The following is a 17265-nucleotide window of genomic DNA, read 5'->3' on the forward strand; positions in this document are numbered from 1 at the left end:
CCTGTGGCCCAAGAGGGCCTTTGTCCCTCGGAAGTTGGACCCCTGGAACCCAAAAGCAAAGGAGAGTTTCCCGCTCTTACTAACGGTGGTGGAGGTGGGAAAAGGGAGGACTGGGGAAGAGTCTGTGATAACACTTTAATTCGAGTCACTTTGTGGGCTATAATTTCCTTTGGCTGTCAGCAGGCTAGTAGATGTCAACTGTGTGAGAGGGGCTCTTTCTGTTCTAGAAAAGAAGGAAAAAGAAACCCCGTTTACGAGATAGGTACAGTGGTATATTCTGGCTGGTACAGGCTGAGAAGTTTTTATTTTTAATTGTGTGTGTGCGTGTGTGCGTGTGTGCGTGCGCGCGCGTGTGTGTGTGTGAGAGAGAGAGAGAGAGAGACAGGGAGAGAGAGAGAGAGAAGTGAGTGAGAGGGGAGGCTGGGTGGGTGGGAGGTAGGGAGGAGACATGGGTAATTGTCTAGGTATTTCCATTCAGCCCCAGTGGCAGTGGAGGAAAGATGTACACGTCTCAGAAACCTTCACAGTGAATACCTAATAATCGCTATGTCACCTTGGTGAGGAAGATGTCAACCTGACGTGCTTGGCACCCTGAGCAGTCGAGGCACCATTCTCATGCTTCCACCAGTTAAGGCTCCTCACTGCAGCACAGAGGCCTCTCAAATTCCCCCATCCTAAAACCTTCCAATTTTTAAAAACACTTCCTCCAAAGAAGGCTTAAATTTCTGTTTTGAGAGTTGCAAATCAGTGTTCACTTTATAAAACGGAAGCCATGCCTCATTTTAAAAATTGGAGGGCAAAGGGAAACCTAAAAAACAAGCAGCATAGGGAAGAAAAATGAAAGGGAAATCTCATTTTAAACAAAATTTTGCAGCATTCTGATTTGGTAGCCTTTCTCGCAAATGTCTTCCAGTGGCCATCAGTCAGGCTGCTGACAATGAATAACAAATTTCTCAACAACAATGTAAACATTTCTAATACAAATCAATAAATGTGGATAGTTCCTACAGGGTTTTAGATTTGCTCCCAATAAATACAAATACGTTTCTTTAGCAAGTTTACTTTGAAAATAATTTTTAAATTCAAAGTGATCGACTACTTGTAATTAAATGTCACCAGATCTGATATCACCCTTCTATCATTAGAAAACATGAATGTTTTAAACTTCCCCCAAATGTGATTTATTCCTTTTTTTTTTTAACTCAGGAACAGAGAACATATTTAATGATCATGACATAAGTAACTTTAAATATTTAACTCATTTCATCACGTAGCTATACACATAGTAAAATTTAAAACCATGTATATTATTAAAAGAAAAAACAATCTGAAGTGTTTGAATAATCCTACCAGTGATTTTATCACTGGGTAACAAATCTTAGGTTTTGGTATTTATTTAGACATTTATGTTGTCTGCTGTTCTGTATTACAGGTTTATTAAAAAAAAAATCAGCGATAGCATAAATAATCTAATTTTTAAGTGAAACATCCTATAAACATTTGACATCACCAAATTTAATAAATTTAACTAGAAATCCAAGCAATAAGCTTAGACATTTGAAACAAACATAAATTAAGGTAATAAACACTGTAAACATGAATGCAATGAATTACAGTTTTATACAGAATGATCCATAAAAGTTAATAAAAGAAAGTTACAATATAAGTTTAGGAAAAAATTCAAATAGCTGTGACATAGCTATTTTTCAATGAACGATCTTGAACTAAGTTTTCAATCAAGTATTTATAGTATTACAAACCCAAGATCATCACATAGAACCTGATGATCACATAGAATCATTACACGGAGCTGTTTTCAAATGCATCTTAAGTCTCCCCATTAAAGTGTGAATTAAGATGCCGGAGGAAATCCCCCCTGGATGTAATGGATGGTGGGAAAACTGCTTGACAGAATTCACATACTCGAGGTATATGCAGTTCTGAGCCTGTGCCACTTAGTACCGATGATATATCACTGTCTTGATTAGGAAAGGGCTTCCAAACGGGCTATGGGAAACAAACAAAAATATCTTCTGTTATTTGTAGGTAAAATCAACTTAGAATAAATTTCAAATTCAAATTTTTTGAGTGGGTTTTGTGCATAAGTACAAAATTCCTTTATGAAAGCAAATTACCTTTCTACAGAGTTAGCATGAAGACCTAACTCAATTTTCCTTTCATTAAGGGCCCAACTAAACTTTGATTAAGTCACTTAAAATACATACATGCACTTTATCTTCACATATTTAAAATTTTTCCAGTTTTACCACCAGCAAATTTTAATACTCGTTATCATAACAGCAGTAGTTTTGGCACAACAGTCAATCATTAAGACTTTTTAAAAATTGAATTCTATCTTTTCTGTCTTACAACAGAAACCTTAAGTTATAGGGCTGTGATTAATACAAAGTGCACTAGACATGATGTGTGTACACATGCAGTTTGATCAAGAGCAGTTTAAATTTCACTATTTATAAGGAAATATACAATGAATAAAACACATAAGAATAAGTTGCTCTGGTTTTCGAAACGAAATTTTTTAAGTACTAAACAAATTCCACTGATCAGTTGTTTTTTTGAAACCTCAAATATTTAATCATTCAACCAAATCTAACATGGGATGCATTCTTTTGGCTTATTTTGCTCCTGCTATATAGTGCGTAGTTCTGCCTTCTTTCCCCTTTCTTGTGACTGAATAGTGTCAACAGTTGCCCAATTAAATAATTATGGAAAATCACAATTCAACAGAACTACCTTCATTATAAGCAGCACATAAATACGTGAAAATACTGCATTTATTCTTTCTAAAAAAATATCTAACAGGGCAGAAAAAGCATTTAGTTCAATAGTAGGTGCTCAATAAATATTTTTTGATTGGACTATCTTCTTTTCCTGAACTACATACCAAATTATTTTTAAAATTTGCTTTCTGGTATACCTTGACATAGGTAAATTACCTTGACACAGTTAATTTCTGATACTTTGAGGAAAATCACTTAAGTCAATTTAAAGAGACCTTTTTGGGCTCTTATTACTAATATGTTTTTATTAGTCCAACACCTGATACAGTGTTAAGTTTTCATTCCCTTCACCAATCTCTTTCATTCTAGTTAACCAATCATTTACAATAAACAGTGTATTACTAATTGAAGCATTTAAGTTTCACGACGTCACTGTCTTATAAACATTTTACTGGACAGCTGCGTACAGTTGGTGTAAATATACAAAGTCTGTCTAGACTGAGATACGTTCAAATATCAGAACAGAGGGTTTATGATAACATTGACTCAATTGCTTTTTAGAGAAGTGACAATTTTATCACAAAAAATAGTAATATTTAACATGTTTATTTTAAAATCTGGGGTAAGATAATTTTCTTCAGAAAAGGTATGATTCAAGAGCAGTGGTAATAAATGTGAGTATATAAGCCAAAATAAGTTAGAGTCAGCCAGATCTAAATTTTACTGTTTGCAGTTTAAACAAAAAGTACAAGTGATTAATATGCATCTCTTTAATGGGAAACTGATATGGATATAAAGAAAAGATTATTTATAAATAAAGATGATTCTTATTAAGATCTATAAAACAGTAAGAAATAGATTTAGAAGCAATTTAGCTTCTAAATTTGGTGAGCCAATCTTCTACTGCCAGTTTATCTTCAAAGTCCATCCTTATCCTTCTCTATTAGGAGTTATTAGTTCAGATTGGATCTTTTCAGAGAATTCAGTTGGGACCCCACTCACTGACTCAGCAAAACTATGAAGAAAATAAAATCACACAGAGCAAAAATCAGCAGATAGATTTTAATTTGAGGCTTTGTTATGATAGCTGAATGTTGAAAAAGGTGTTAAGTAGCGGTAATCGATACAGCATAAAAATCGGAAACATGAAACCCCAAATTTTCACTTCTCTTTGTCATTACCAACAATTCAAGAATTTTGTATTTATCATACTAGCTTTATTAATACAAATCAAACAGTAAAATGTTTTTAAAAATTAAGAAATATTCTTTCAATCCTAAACTGCAACGTGGCCTTCAAACAAACTAATTTCTTTGCCTTTTCTGCCAAAATATCAATTATCTAACCTTATGCCCCATGTCTTGTGACAGCTCAACACCAATTCTCCTGCATTTTTTAAGCTGAATACTTTTCCATCAAGTTGTAATCACATACCAGCTGTTTCCCTTGCTGTAGCATAGAAAGCAAATGCACAATGCAGGGTGCCATCTACTGAAACATGAATGCACACAGACTAACTAGTAAAAGAACAAGCAGGAGATATAATGGAGAAAAAAGTAACAAGCATTAGAACTGATGCACTTCACAGCTCCACAGGAATTCTACTTGTAATAAATGAAATTGTTTAATTTGCTTCATTTAGTAGTAACTATAACTGAGACTATGATGTGAAATAAGGCACAATGTAGAACATAAGTGAGTTTATAATTAAAGCTGATTGTCAGAGATGCCTAGTTTTCCCCCACTACTAAAATATGCCACAGCTTGACTACTGCCTCCTTTGTATGCTGATGTAAGTCTGTAACCTATACAGCACTTATAAAGCCAAAGGTAACCATCAAGGTGTTGGATTTTTTAAAAATAAGTATCTCAAGGCAAAAAGAAATTAAACAAATGTTTGCAAATTATATAGATATTTACACCAGTCAGTATTTTCACAAGCTTTTGCTTATTGTAACAATGATATATTTTTCATTTGCCTTCAGGCATTAATTTTTTTTTTTTTTTAAATAAAAGCACCATTCTCTGATAGAACCTGAATAAATGGGAGGGTAGTAGTGGACTGGGGGGCTGCAAGCTTTAAAAATATCGAAGTGTTTGATTAAAATCATACATATGCAGAGGCCATTTAAAAAATGTATTAGGCTGCATATTCATTGCCAGATTAGAAACCAAACCCTACAGATCTGCGTACTGTATAACTGAGAATGTAACAGAGTATTAGACGAAAGACAGTTCACTTATTTTCATATATAAAAATATGCAATGCAATTATTTACTTATGAAAAGCATTCTTTTAAAGATGAGTATGATATACACAAACTTTTTAATTTAAAAAATGCCATTTGTTTCCCAGTATGAAATTTAACAAAGAATGCTATTGTAACACTGATGCTGAGTAAAAAGCTTTGAATAAGGGACTAAGAAAGTGACACATACTAGCTATGGATTAGGCTGACATGTATTTTTTTAAAATGTTCCCTAAATTTTAAGGTACTTTATAATAGAGCTGTACTATAGAAGACGAGTATCTTCTATAATTTCATGTCATTTATTATAGGACTTGGATTTTTTTTTAAGTCTTAACTTTAACCAGTCATTAGTTTAAAAGGAATTATCTGATAACCTAAAAGAGATGCATATCTGTGCATGTATAGTAAAATATGTGTTCATGCATAATATATTTTTTAATGCAAAACAGTTACCTGCTGTGGTCCTCGGATAGCTTTTCCCGGGGAATCAAGTGAAGGAAAAGGTGCATCGGATGGTTCCTGAAGTGGTAATGTATTTACATATAATGCATTATGGTTTCCAGGTGGTAAACACGTAGCTCTATCCAGAGTTGTCCTGATACAAGTGTTTACAAGATTGGAGGGTTTTGTTTTGTCAGTTGTTTTAAGGTTTTGTATAGCTGATGCTATGGGGTCAATTCCCTGAATTTCAAATAAAGTTTCTTCTGTTTTAACAAAGTTTCCCGGGTTGTCTCTGAACTCCATATTAAATTTATCCTGGCACACTGCCTCAGATGTGGCAGGACCAAGGATGTTGGGTCTTTCTGGAGTGCTATGTAAGAAAGTAGAGTCATTGTCCATAGGTGGAAACTTGACATTGAATTTAGAAAGTGATTCGAAAGAGGTATCTTCCTCATCTCGGGCCAGTCCTCTCGGTGTGACAGATGTGATGCATGGTGCACCTCTATTTACATCATCTTTAGCCTGAGGCTTAAACAGCTCTTCTTGTTTATCTGTTGTATCCGTACACTGTACAGGAAGAGAGCACTGTGTTTCTGCAGGGAAAAGAACACAAAAGGAAAATGGTTGCATTCCAATCATTCTTAAAAATGGTGAATATTATTTTTACAATTCCTTTTTATAGCAACTGAAGACAACTGGTACTTTTTACCTTTGCTACCACTTTCCATGGAATATTAGCAGTCTCCAGTGGGTGAACTGGAACGTAGCTTATTAGTTGCAGTGAAACTACTTTGTCTTTTCCTAGGTCTTTTGCTGTAAGCTTTGCATCTTGTTCACAGTTACACTGCTCTATGCTTAAAAAACATTTGCTTGTAGTGTATACATTTAAACATTTTGTCAGTAATGGAAGCTACAACTGTGAGCTTGCTTAGACAAATAAGTTGTTAAAAAGAAAATTCCTTACTAGGCATATATAACACTATACAGGTTAAGAATCTACATGAATTTGGCCATTTATTAGCCCTAATATCACTGTGTCACAAAATATATCAGCAATCAGTCTAGCCCTTGGGTATTCCCAATAATTCATGTGAGGGAGTGGTAGTGGTGGGGGTTGGAGAGAAAGAAGACAGTAAAGGCAAAAGAAGGATGAAATTTTGGGATGCATGTTCAGAAAACTGTATATGAATATATAATTCTCCCGTATATATATATATATATATATATATATATATATATATATATATATAACATGTGTATACACACACACACACACACACATATATATATAAAAGGCCTATGAAGATAGCAGGTGGATATCAGGTAGATACCATGGCCTCTGCAGCTCATTTATCTGGAAGCTGCTCATCCAACAAATTCAGCTCCAGAACAAATTCAGCTCTCTAGGACACAGACAAAAGCTAGAAAGTAAGTAAACAGAGCTTCTGAGGAGTCAGAATTAGAGCCAAAAGGCCCACAGATATATGTATTTTGCTCTTACTCTCATTTTAGATTTATTCTAACAAGCTTGATGATATTTCCCTTAGCTCAGAGCTGGTTAGAAGCAGCAAATTAAAAGGTAGGGATAGGAGTTGCTGAAGACAGATATAGATATCAACAAGAGCTGAAAGCATGAGAGGAGACGAGAAAAACAAAATAGCAGATATAAGAACTCACAAAACACTACAGTCTGGTGTAGGGCCAATAAGGGCTACATTTCTCAATGCAAAAACACAATGATCAAAGCATTCTCTATGCTGATAATCCTGAGACATTAGAAAACACTAAATTATGCTCCACAATCTTACCTAAGAAGACAGTAGGTTGGAGATTGGTAATGTGTGATTTTCATTAAGCGGACAGAAGGTAGAGATTAAAAAAAAAATCAGCACTTTAAAAAGGTAGTCATCAGAGAAGTTTTATCTTCACAAAAGGAGACTTGCCCAAGGATGCCGATTTAAGCAGACGGGGTACACAGAACACCTTGTGTAGTGTCTGTCAAAGTTAGTAGGCACTTAACAAACGTCAGTTCCTTTCCTTCTGGTCCTTGCAGTCTCATGACACCTTCCTATCTTTTGCCACAGCACATTCCAACACAAGGTATTTTCTGTTTGGACACAACTGCAGTATATTGCAACCAAATCCTCAAGTTTACAACTTACCTCAAGTTTGCCTCTCTTTAGTACACACCACCTTATCTTGTTGGATTATTACAACAGCCTTTGAACTGCTTCTCTGCCCTTTAAACTTAGCTCATAGCCAATCCATTCTCTACATTGCTCCCTATTTCTTTTCTAAAGCACAAATCTGATCATGTTACCTTCCTCATAGAACCTTTTCATGGCTCTCCAAAGCCTCATCCCTCAGAAAAGTCATATAAAACTGTTCATGACTGGTCCCTGGTCACCTGTCCATACTCTCATCTTTCCCAACTGTTGCACTTCTTATTCCAGCTATAATGGACTTTGCACAGTTCTCCAAAACAGCCAGGCTCTCCTGTCTTTGGGCCTTTGCACAAGCTGTGCAGGCTGCCTGAAATGTCCTCACCAGGTACTCTTTACCAAAGTCTTACTTGTCCTTCATTCCTTAATGTAGACTTAATTTCTCTGGATAGTTCTATCTAGCTCCCCAAGACCGGGTTAGGCATGACTCACAGGTGTCCCGAGGCTTACACATGTTGCACTGTATTTGTTCTTTCTCCCAATGACGTACATTTTTTAAGGTCTTAAACCATGCTTTGTTTCCCACTTAACCCCAGTACCCTGCCCAGTGCCTGACACATAGTATGCCCTCAATAAATGTATTCTGAATGCATTTGTATTCTGTTCACAAGACAGCCCAGTGTAATAATCCACATTCACTAGATAATCTGTCTGTGACTAGAAGTAGTACAGTAACAAAGACCGAGCTCAATTGTCTGGTAGAATTTCTTTGTCCTTGCAGGTTTCTCAAAGTCCTTTAACTCTCAAGTAGTCGTTTTTCCTGATAGTAGACTTAACAGTAGCAGGAATTCTAGGCAACGGTACTTTCTTTGCAGATTACATTTACTAACTGCAGGTAACAAATCAGGAAAATCAATTGCTGAGGTAACTACATTTTATAACACCTGAGGAGGAAATGCTTATCAAAATGATCTTCACAAGGAGAACAGGGAGAATGATGAAGAATCTGCTGCTGCTGCTAATGACAACTATTAACATCAATAGCACTTCTATGTGTCATGCACTACTATAATCATTTTATGTGTCTTAATTCATTTCATACTCAAAATAATCATGTGGTAGGCATTAGATTATCCCCACTTTACATGCGAAGAAACTGAGACATGGAGCAGTTACTTCCAAGGCTACACAGCTAATGAATGAGTGGTACATCTGGCATTGGAACCCAGGCAACCTAATTCTAGATCCTGTGCTCTGAACCATTATGTTAAATTAAACATACTGTATGCTGTACATATACACACATACACATAGAAGACACAGAAGACAAACATACTGTATGTGTGTGTATATGTATGTACACACATGTATACACACACACACACACACACACACACAGAGAAGAGTCCCCGAAATGATTTTCTTTTCCAATAGATGACCTATCTCCCTTGTAAACAAAACCTGGGAAACTCAAAACAGCTATAATAAAGCAAATATTTTCTTTTTTATAGCTAGCAGGCATACCTCAGCCACATTCAAATAATTTTTGGAATTAATCTGTTCAAGCGATGAGTTACTATCAAAAAAAAAAAAAAGATTTGGGGTGCCTGGGTGACTCAATCAATTGAGCGTCCAACTTCAGCCCAGGTCATGATCCTGTGCTTCGTGGGTTTGAACCCTGCATCAGGCTGTGTGCGGACAGCTCAGAGCCTGGAGCCTGCTTCAGATTCTGTGTCTCCCTGTCTCTCTGCCCCTCCCCCAACCCTGTCTGTCTCCCCAAAATAAATAAACATTAAAAAAAAAAAAAGATTTAAATGAGGTGCATAAAAGCACTTGTGATCCTGACACTATACTGAGAAACATGATCAGGTGGAGCAAATTACCTTTCTATTTTGTTTATTTTCAGAACACTTATTTTTGCAAGGACACAAAAAACACAATGAGAAACATTTTTAGGTTTCTAAATTTTAAGTACAGGCTGTCCATTTAGATTACTTCTTAGTCTAATTACCTCGTATATTGACAAAAGAAAAAGATCTGATGGTTGTTTGTAAGTTGCGATCCTATATTCTACTCTCTTCATCTTCCCTGAAATAGGACTTTCCTTTATGGACCAAATAGCACTTTTTATGAAGCCACATTTGCTTAAACATACATTTTATCTTTATCCCTTCTCAAGGCTACTGCCATAAGTGGATGAGAAGAAAAAAGAAAAAGGAAATGTACAATTCTACTAACTCAGCAATTTTTCATGAATTATATGTTTATCTAAAGGTAAAAGTCAAATTTTAACAAAAAAAATAACATGGGGACAATACTGCTAAATACGCTCTTTCCAGATGTATTATACAAACCACATTTAAAATATTTTCCTTATATTTTTATTCAATGTAATGTTCATCCTTAAAAGGCCTGAACAGGCATCTTTTCCCAAAACATTTTTCTTTCTTTCCCTTTTTGATCTACTACTACCAGAATAATATTTAATATTTTGAGTTTTGTCTAGACCCAGCAAAACTTCACTGCAGTCTATGGCACAACAGATCTAAAACATTTCAAGAATATGCTGTACTTATTATTTGTGACACATTTACTATAAAACATAAGAATAACATTAGGAAGCGGTTTTAGTGGGGAAGAAAATGAAGCTAAACACTCAGTGTCCTAGTTGACAGATACATACTCAGATTTAGACCTGCACAATTTAAAAATGGTCAAAGTATTAAGCCACTGATAATGGGGTAGGTTCTCTGTATAACGATGAATATATCACCATTACAATGTTTTGATAAGATGCTGATGTTAAAAAAAAATCATGTTTATGAGTTCTATGTACTACATCTCTTTAGCTAGTAGATTTTAAATAAAAATAATTCTTTTACTTCAGAGGTACTTAGTGTCTTTAGCCTACACAAAAGATCAATTTCTCATGAAAATGACAAAAATTCAGGTGAAAGAATTAGCATTCTTTCTGGGTAGCTGGAGGGGGAAAAGGGGAAGAAATAAATTATGTCTGTCTACAAAGACTGTTTTGTTTCTCCACCATATTGTGTACCTTTTCTGAAGATAAAACAGGAGTAGTATGCAAAAAGTGAATTTACACTATAAAATGATTTTTAAATAGTCTAGATATAAGAGATGGAAGAGATGGAAAGTGATCTTTAATTAAAGGGGCATTAGCACTGCCGCAACATCTTTCAGAGTGAAAACTGTAAATCACATCTCTAGGGAACCATATGCAGAATATCTCAAATCACAAGGGTAAAGGAGAATTTATCATTTTAAATGATCAGTTTACCTTCCTTTTGTTATGGAAGTGCTTGGTAGCCAGATTCAATCTCTGGTGTTTTGCTATTCATATGCAACGGCTGAAGCAAACCCTGGTCTGGGGTTTTAGGAAAGGGTACAGGCTTTAAAAAACACACGGCAACACATGTGTAAAAACAGATGTTCCTTTTAAGTCATATTTTATACTAAATTTGTACTTTGTATCTCCAACAGGCTAGCCTCACGAAATGTGAAATGTTTATTTCTTGAACCAAATTATAAAAATCCATAGTGTCCAATGAACTTTCAAGCAGAAGTTAAAAACAAACCTGATGTTCTAATTTTACTTAGCTTATATATGGTAGTGCAGCTTCAAGGCTGCTTACTAATACATGAGTTAATGTTTAATTAACCCCCCCAAATAGCAACTGAAAACTTTGAGAGATATTTCCTATATTTATTTTGTACCCTTTGCAAGGTGGGACTTCTCATTAAGATGATTAGTAATTACATCACTCAAGTCACTCTACATAGCCCCACACACAATAAAGAGAGAAAAAAGCCAATCATTAGATAATGTAATACAGTACAGAACTTTAACAGCACTTACCCATTATAAGTGGTAGGAGGCGCAAATTGCAGATCCTTAGCACTTAACAAGCATTTAGAAATATTTTTACGATCAAAAAGAAATACATTTAAATCAATCAAGTTAATAGTACTGTGTGTTAAATCAAACCTTACCAGTTGCAGTGGCTGGTACATTAAGTTTGCTTAAGTGGTCTTTTTGTGCTTTTGCTAGCATGCATATTCTGTGAAATTCTTCTTTTAGATCCTGGAAAGTCTTCTCTATATAAGCCCTAGAAATGAATATTTTAAAATATGAAGCTTTATCTTTAAATATTTTCTATTGTCATTAAATTTACATAGCACCATTTTATGTACCACAAAATAATTACTGAAAGGTTAAAGTTAAAAAAAATTATTTTAAAATCCTAGAAAATGTCCCAGAGAACTACTCTAATGTTTGGAGAGCCAGGCACAAAGGCACAAAGTAAGCAGCAAGTTAAAAGTTCTAATACATAGATGTAGCACAGACTAGCATATCTACTTATTTATAAATCACACCTTTGCTGGCTGTCTCATTCTCACATTAGAAATTTCAATACATGGAATTTTGTTCTCAGTAAACATCTTAAATAGAAGAAAATGAAATGTTCCTCATTTCGATAATGTTTACGTTAAGATCTGTCCATATAACATAATATGGCCATAATACTTGGTCGATTGAAATATTAATACCTTTCATGGAATAAAGGAATGCCAAGACTCCTTGGTGAAGTTTCTTTTCTAGGAGAAGAAACCTCTTGTCTTCTTACCTTAAAGATACAAAATAATCACCAATTTAAATTGCTTCTAAACTCAAATGAGAATAGGTTAACAGAAAATACAATGGAAAATTCACCTCCGTCATTGAAACATATATGTACGTAGCTTACAGATACATATCTTTCTTTTCTTTAAATAAGAATCATCAGGGAAAAAGGAAAACTGAGGCAGAAGAATAGGATGGAGACGAGAAGTATTTCAGGTAACTTCTGTAATTACTATTTCCAGTACTGACAATTTAAGAAGCACCTGATATGACCAGAAACAAGGAAAAAAAAAAATCTGTGTATGTGTGTGTATTTACTTCTTTTCCATTATTGGTCTATAGGTTTAAGTTAATGTCTTTGTATTTTCTTATAGATTCTTTGCTGAGGAATGCAGCTGTGTAGAGAGGAAGAAAGAAAACCAGGCTACAGCACCTTAGCATTTAACAAGCATTTTACAGATAGTGCAATGATGTATTTAAGCTACTTTCTGAAGCTAAGTTCTTGCCTTTCACTCCCACCCTGTGGCTTATTCTGGTATTACATTCATTCTGACATTTAAAAGTCAACATTAAAAAACATGTAATACATCCACTGTATGGTTTAGATTTTTTAAAAATATTTAATAATACCTAGAAAACTCTGTGTATGTTCTAAAGTCACAAATTGACAAATACAAAGATTTGAAGAAGTCTTAATATTATACAATCATAAATTATAATTCTACCAAACCTGCATAGGTCTTGTTTAAGTTCAAATGAAACCAGTGGTCATTTATATTTAGTGACTTTTTAAGATTTAAGGTCATTGTAGCCATTATTAAAGTGGATGATTTTACTTCATTGTTTCTTGTCATCTGAGTATAACTCTTTTAATCTTGCTTTTCGAAAAGTTCCTTCAGTTTCTTAGGAGTCTCATTTGTTCTTTAAGAAAAAGACTTGATTCCAGTTTGTTTTTTTAAATTAGTATCTTCTCCAATTTATTTCAGTTTATTGCTCTACTTCTCCAGCTTTTTCTAAATACCAGTGTTGGCTTAACATTTCTAAAATAGAGTATTCCTTTAATTAGTAAAATGAAATCTCAGCAACCCAAACAATTTGTGATTTTATATATTATGTTGTCAGACTGAGGTAACAAAAAGATCATTTGCTGCTGCATACTTTTTGTCTGGCAAGCACTTAGGCCAGGTCTTCTTCTGGATGAAAAGTGTTTTACTGAGCTTACAAAGCAGTCACATCAGAAGACATTTTCACATTCACAGTTTGTTTTTAAAAGCAGTAGACAAGGTTTTTCTTTAGTGTTATGTGCAATTAAAAAACACTCAGTGGATTTTAGTGTGTACTAGGAAGAGAGGCGACATTTTAAAGATAGCCAATCATTCAGGATGCTATAAGTAGGAAAGCAAACTTTTAAAAGATACTATATTAAGGGGTGCCTGGCTGGCTCAGTCAGTAGAGCATGTAGACTCTTGATCGTGGGGATCATGAGTTCAAGCCCCATGTTGGGTGTAGAGTTTACTTAAAAAAATAAAATAAAATAAAGATATTATATTAAATCTGTATCAACAAAATCAGAGAAGAGGTAATATTAAGAGAATAGAAACACTTGGCAATTTAATGTTAAACAAATCATAATATGTGATTAAATAAAATGACTAATCTTTTAAAATTTACTACTAGAAATCCTGAATATGAAACAAAATTATTTTATCACAAGCCAGAAAGAACCAAAAAGAAGCACAGTTGACCCTTGAACTATGGGGTTAGAAGTGCCAACCCCCATGTACAAAACCCATGTATAACTTCTGACTCCTCCAAAACTTAATTACTAATAGCCTACTATTGACCAGAAGCCTTACAATAACATAAATAGTTAACACATATTTTGTATGTTATATATATTACATACTGTATTCTTACAATAAAGTTAGCTAGAGAAAAGAAAATGTTATTACAAGAATCACGAGGAAGAGAAAATTACATTTACAGTAGTGTACTGTATTTATGGGGAAAAATCCACATATAAGTGGACCCAATCAGTTCAAACTTGTGTTGTTCAAGGATTAACTGTACTCTAATTTTAAACCTAAAAATGAAGATATTTACATAAAGTAGTGAAGACTATTCCAGTTCCAAAGTACTGATTTTGGAATCAGTACTTGGAATGATTGCTTCTTATGTTAAAAAGAAACCTTAAAAATTGAGGGGGTGGGGGTGGAGATGAGAAAAAGGTGAAGGAAAAGACAGGAAAAGAATGATAAACTTGTGTATGGTTTGGTAAATAACCTGTGACAACCTACTTGTTTGTTGTTTAGATTTGATAACTGGTGTGGGTGAATTAATTTATCCAGAAAAGACTCCTCAGGTGTATTGGTAGGGGGTAAAGGGAGGACTCTCTTATTAAGAAATTTCCACAAAGCATGTAAACTTAAGGTCTTCAGCTTCTTTGGGATTAGGAATACAGCCCTGCTTACTGTTATCTTTGTTACTATTATTGAAGAAAACTACTACGATTGTACTACGCAATACACTGCATCTTCTATCATTCACACCAAATAAATCTCGATATAGTTCAAATGAAAATTTTAGGTTTCCAGCATCCTAAGAAAAAATTTTAAAAGGGGCCTTTTAACATGTTAGCTCTGCAAACAAACAACAAAATTGGCAAACAGTTCTCCGACACTGTGAAGCAGGGTTTTATCTAGAATGGGTGTAGCATGTCAATGCTATTTTCCATTGTAGCTATCTGACACAACTTTCTGAAAACAATCATTTATACCTCAAAGGATGTAGAATTAGTGTAGTCAATGGCAGCTCCAACATTTCTCCCAGAAACTCAAGACTTGCTTTTCAATGCCAAGTTACTTTACTTAATAAAGACTATGCAGTTTGTTGAACATCCCAGAGAGTAAATAAACATTAAAGGAGGTAACTTGTAGTTTTCTTTCTATTCTCAAATATTATCCAGGCGGACCCTGCACTGCAGGAAGCTGAAGTTACTGTGACTTCAAATAAGAAAGCAAGGGAACTTTGAACATTATATTTTAGGAGATTTTAAACGTTAAATCATTCAACAAATGAGTTTATTTTGAGGTACTAAAACTTAAAATACTTAACATTATAAACTGTTCCAAGTACTAGTTTGGAAATGCCGAAGTTGTGGAATGAATACTGAAATAAGAGCTTTACACGTCGTACTTTTCATTTACACTTCCACTATGGCGCTGGAGAAGTCATTCAACTAAATCATTACGATAAACCCATTTGAAACAGTTGAAAGATGTTGTGAAATGATTCCTTAAATTGCCTCTTATGTGAATTGGGAGAATTTTGTTTTAGTGTAAATCAATTTAAGTTTCTCATAGATGGGTATCATATTAAAAATATATGCTCCAGGGCCAGCTGAATATGCAATGAGACTTAAGAAGGAAAAAGAAAAAGTGGCTAATATTTTTGTTAGTCAAAAACCAGGTTTATTCTTAATGCACAGATAATGGAAAACATTTTTGTGTTGGTCTGGGATCTGGCAGATATCAGCATCTTAAAGAAAGAAATGTACGCTTTCCCCAATTCTTGCCTTTATAAAATATTTAGCACAAAAGTGAAAATATTTTATTCCTTTAATAAACTGATTTGAAAAATAAAGAAGTGACTCACAATAACCAAAATATGGATTTAACCTAAGTGTCTGTAAATGGATGAATGCTAAAGAAAATGTAGTGTGTGTGTATGTGTGTGTGTATACATACATATATATATATAGTACAGTTGAGTCTTGAACCATATCAGTTTGAACTGTGCAGGCCCACTTCTACGCAGATTTTTTCAACAAATACAGGGCAGTACTGTAAATGTATTTTCCTTACGATTTTCTTAATATTTTCTTTTGTCTAGCTTATTTTATTATAAGAATACAGTATATAATACATATGCAAAATATGTGTTAGTCAACTGATAACAGTAAGGCTTCTGGTCAATAGTAGGCTATTAGTAGCTATGATTTGGGGAAGCCAAAAGTTAGATGTGGATTTTCAACCATGTGGGGAGTCAGTGTCCCTAACTATATATCTATCTCTATCTCTATCTCTATCTCTATCTCTATCTCTATCTCTATCTCTATCTATATCCACACACATACATAATGAATAGATCAACCTTAAAAAAGGAAGGAAATCAGGTCATTTGAGAAAACATGGATGAATCTGGAGGACATCACGCTGCATGACATAAGGCAGGCACAGAAAGACAAATTTGCACGATCTCACTTATATACGGAATCTAAAGAAGCCAAAATCATTAAAGTGGGGAGTAGAATGGTGGTTGCCAGGGTTTCAGGGTGGGGGAAATGGGGGGGATGTTGGTCAAAGAGTAGAAAGTTTCAGTTATGCAGGATAAGTTCTGAAGATCTAATATATAGCATGATGATTATAGTTAATACTATTACATTGTACACTTGAAACTTGCTAATAAAATAAATCTTATATGTATTCATCACAATGGAAAAAAAGATAACCATGTAAAATGATGGATATGTTGGCTTGACTATGGTAATCATTTCATAATGTATATATGTATCAAAGCACCATATATACTAAAAACATATACAATGAAAAATTTTTAAATGTTTACTTATTTTTGAGAGAGAGAGAGAGACAGAGAGAGAGATGGAGTGTGAGCGAGGGAGGGGCAGAGAGAGAGGTAGACACAGAATCTGAACCAGGCTCTAGGCTCCAAGCTGTCAGCACAGAGTCCAATGTGGGCTCGGACCCATGAACTGTGAGATCATGACCTGAACTGAAATTGCATGCTTAACTGACTGAGCCACCCAGACGCCCCTATGCAATTTTTATTTGTCAATTATACCTCCATAAAGCTGGGGGGAAAATGCAATAAAATTTAGACTCAAAATCATTTTTTTTTCTTAAAAATTTTAAGCAACTGAAGTCAGCAGAATTAAATTGTTATGAAACTTTTAAAGATAATACTAAATTCATTAATACAATGTATACTTTCTCATACGGAATTTAAAC

At 34.4% G+C, this 17265-nt stretch overlaps 1 protein-coding gene across 5 annotated transcripts in view; it reads right to left on the reverse strand.

The window, feature by feature from the left end:
- Positions 1-1499: 1499 nt before the first annotated feature.
- TANK (TRAF family member associated NFKB activator) overlaps positions 1500-17265 on the reverse strand; it is a 94383-nt gene continuing 78617 nt past the window's right edge. For 4 of the 5 annotated variants that reach the window (XM_049615594.1, XM_049615593.1, XM_049615592.1 and 1 more), the window contains exons 5-8: positions 12166-12242; positions 11608-11723; positions 5447-6027; positions 1500-2007 (exon numbers count right to left, since the gene is read on the reverse strand). In XM_049615594.1, coding sequence (XP_049471551.1) covers positions 1828-2007; positions 5447-6027; positions 11608-11723; positions 12166-12242 — 954 coding nt within the window. In that variant the 3' untranslated portion in view covers positions 1500-1827. Of the gene's footprint in view, positions 2008-5446; positions 6028-11607; positions 11724-12165; positions 12243-17265 lie in introns of those variants that run through there. The other variant, XM_049615597.1, reaches the window with a different exon arrangement.

This window comes from Panthera uncia (assembly GCF_023721935.1).
Source record: "Panthera uncia isolate 11264 chromosome C1 unlocalized genomic scaffold, Puncia_PCG_1.0 HiC_scaffold_3, whole genome shotgun sequence".
NCBI lineage: Eukaryota > Metazoa > Chordata > Mammalia > Carnivora > Felidae > Panthera > Panthera uncia.